Source organism: Vicia villosa, unplaced genomic scaffold (assembly GCF_029867415.1).
Source record: "Vicia villosa cultivar HV-30 ecotype Madison, WI unplaced genomic scaffold, Vvil1.0 ctg.001080F_1_1_3, whole genome shotgun sequence".
Lineage (NCBI taxonomy): Eukaryota > Viridiplantae > Streptophyta > Magnoliopsida > Fabales > Fabaceae > Vicia > Vicia villosa.
Genome location: NW_026705474.1, coordinates 232,747 through 234,544, shown reverse-complemented (window position 1 = coordinate 234,544; position 1,798 = coordinate 232,747). Strand labels below are relative to the sequence as shown.

The window sequence follows — 1,798 nt, the reverse complement described above, 5'->3', positions numbered from 1 at the left end:
CAACATGTTTTTAGGTTCTGCAAAACCAGCAAGATCACGGGCACACGTTTTCAAGTTCTATAAAACCAATATGCATCAACTAATTTTTTTCCCATGTAACTAGCATAAGTGAGGTTCTATTACCAAAGCACACATGTTTTTGATCTATCGTAATTTTTAAACCACCACGATCAGCAATAATTCACAACACTAACACTTAACAACAATAACTTACAATTGCACAGTTCGTTTTTTGATCCAACTCGTTTCCTTACATACTTTGTCGATTAGCAATGAACATTTTAGCTTTTAGCTTGAGCCGGAGGTTGTTTATTAATAAAGTAGCACAATTATTCACTTAGAAAAATTTTAAAAAGAAAGTCATTTTTTTCTCTTGTAACAACAAAGCCTTTATTCCTCACTCAGTCTCTCCATTTCAATTGAGATTTCTTTTTTAACATTCACATTCAAAGGTCACATAACAAAGGTCACATAACAGTTAGATGTTATAACTAAAAAAGCCCACAAGAAATGTTACTTATCATAATCCGTATAGAATGCATTTGAAACTTCTGTTTGAACCAAAAAGTGACTTTAATACAACATATAATTCAGCATGTAAAACTGAAGGTAACAGATCAAACTACTCTCTTCTGATATATATTGACTTGCAAAGGATTTGTTGCAAAAGTAAAAATTAGGTTACAAAGAGAGGGTCTTTATATAGAGACCAGGGAAACATAAATAGACATAACAGTTAATGATTAACTATTTCCTATGAAAGTTTGTATGCCCTAGAGAATCTATCTTTTGGCTTTCCAAGACTGCATTTAAATTTATCCAACAAAACTCCCCCATAAATTAAATGCTCCTTCGATCAATTAATCCCAGCATTATCTTGCCTCTGTCGAATATCTCCTTCGACAATGGTTTTGTGAAAATATCTGCAGCTTGATCCTTGCTTGCCACATGCTTCAGTTCGAAGCTTCCATTTTTCACATGTTCTCGAATGAAATGAAAACGTACGTCGATGTGTTTACTTCTTTCATGATTCACTAGATTTTTCGCCAGTTCGATTGCTGATTTGTTGTCGACTTGCACTATGGTTGCATTTTCCTGCTTCTGCTCTAACTCACATAACAATCTTCTAAGCCATATAGCATGGCATACACACCATGATGCAGCCACGTATTCTGCTTCGCATGTCGACAGTGTTACAATTGGTTGCTTCCTTGAGAGCCATGTGAAAGCAGTGTTTCCCATAAAGAATACATATCCTGATGTACTTTTTCGATCGTCTATATCTCCACACCAATCGCTGTCGGAGTAACCTATTAGCTTGTAATCTTCTGCTTTTGAGTAAAACATTCCAAGTGACACAGTTCCTTGGATATAACGAAGAATTCTCTTCAAAGCTTTCCAGTGTGAGTGAACTGGTTCTTCCATAAATCGACTCAAGATTCCGACACTTAGAGAAAGATCTGGTCTAGTACATGTGAGATATCGAAGACTTCCGACCAAGCTTCGAAATTTGTTTGCTTCGACACGTTCCCCCCCCCCCATCAAATTTTGAAAGCTTGGCTCCTGGCTCCATTGATGTCGAGATTGGATTGCAACCTTCCATTTTGAACCTCTTCAGAATGTCCTTTGCATATTTTTCTTGTGAGACAAAAATTCCAGTTTCTTCTTGTCGAACTTCCAGACCAAGAAAGAAGCTCATTCGACCTAAGTCCGTCATTTCAAATTCTCGTGTCATTCGACCTTTAAATTCTTCAATCATTTGATCACTGTTGCCCAGGAAAATCAAGTCGTCGACATA

The 1,798-nt window shown here is 36.6% G+C and overlaps 1 protein-coding gene across 1 annotated transcript; it reads right to left on the bottom strand.

Annotated features, from left to right (window-relative positions):
* Positions 1–840: 840 nt before the first annotated feature.
* Positions 841–1,425, bottom strand: LOC131633147 (secreted RxLR effector protein 161-like). Its single transcript, XM_058903868.1, has one exon. It carries the CDS (start codon positions 1,423–1,425, stop codon positions 841–843), a length of 585 nt encoding a protein of 194 aa, XP_058759851.1.
* Between the last annotated feature and the right edge of the window lie 373 nt (positions 1,426–1,798).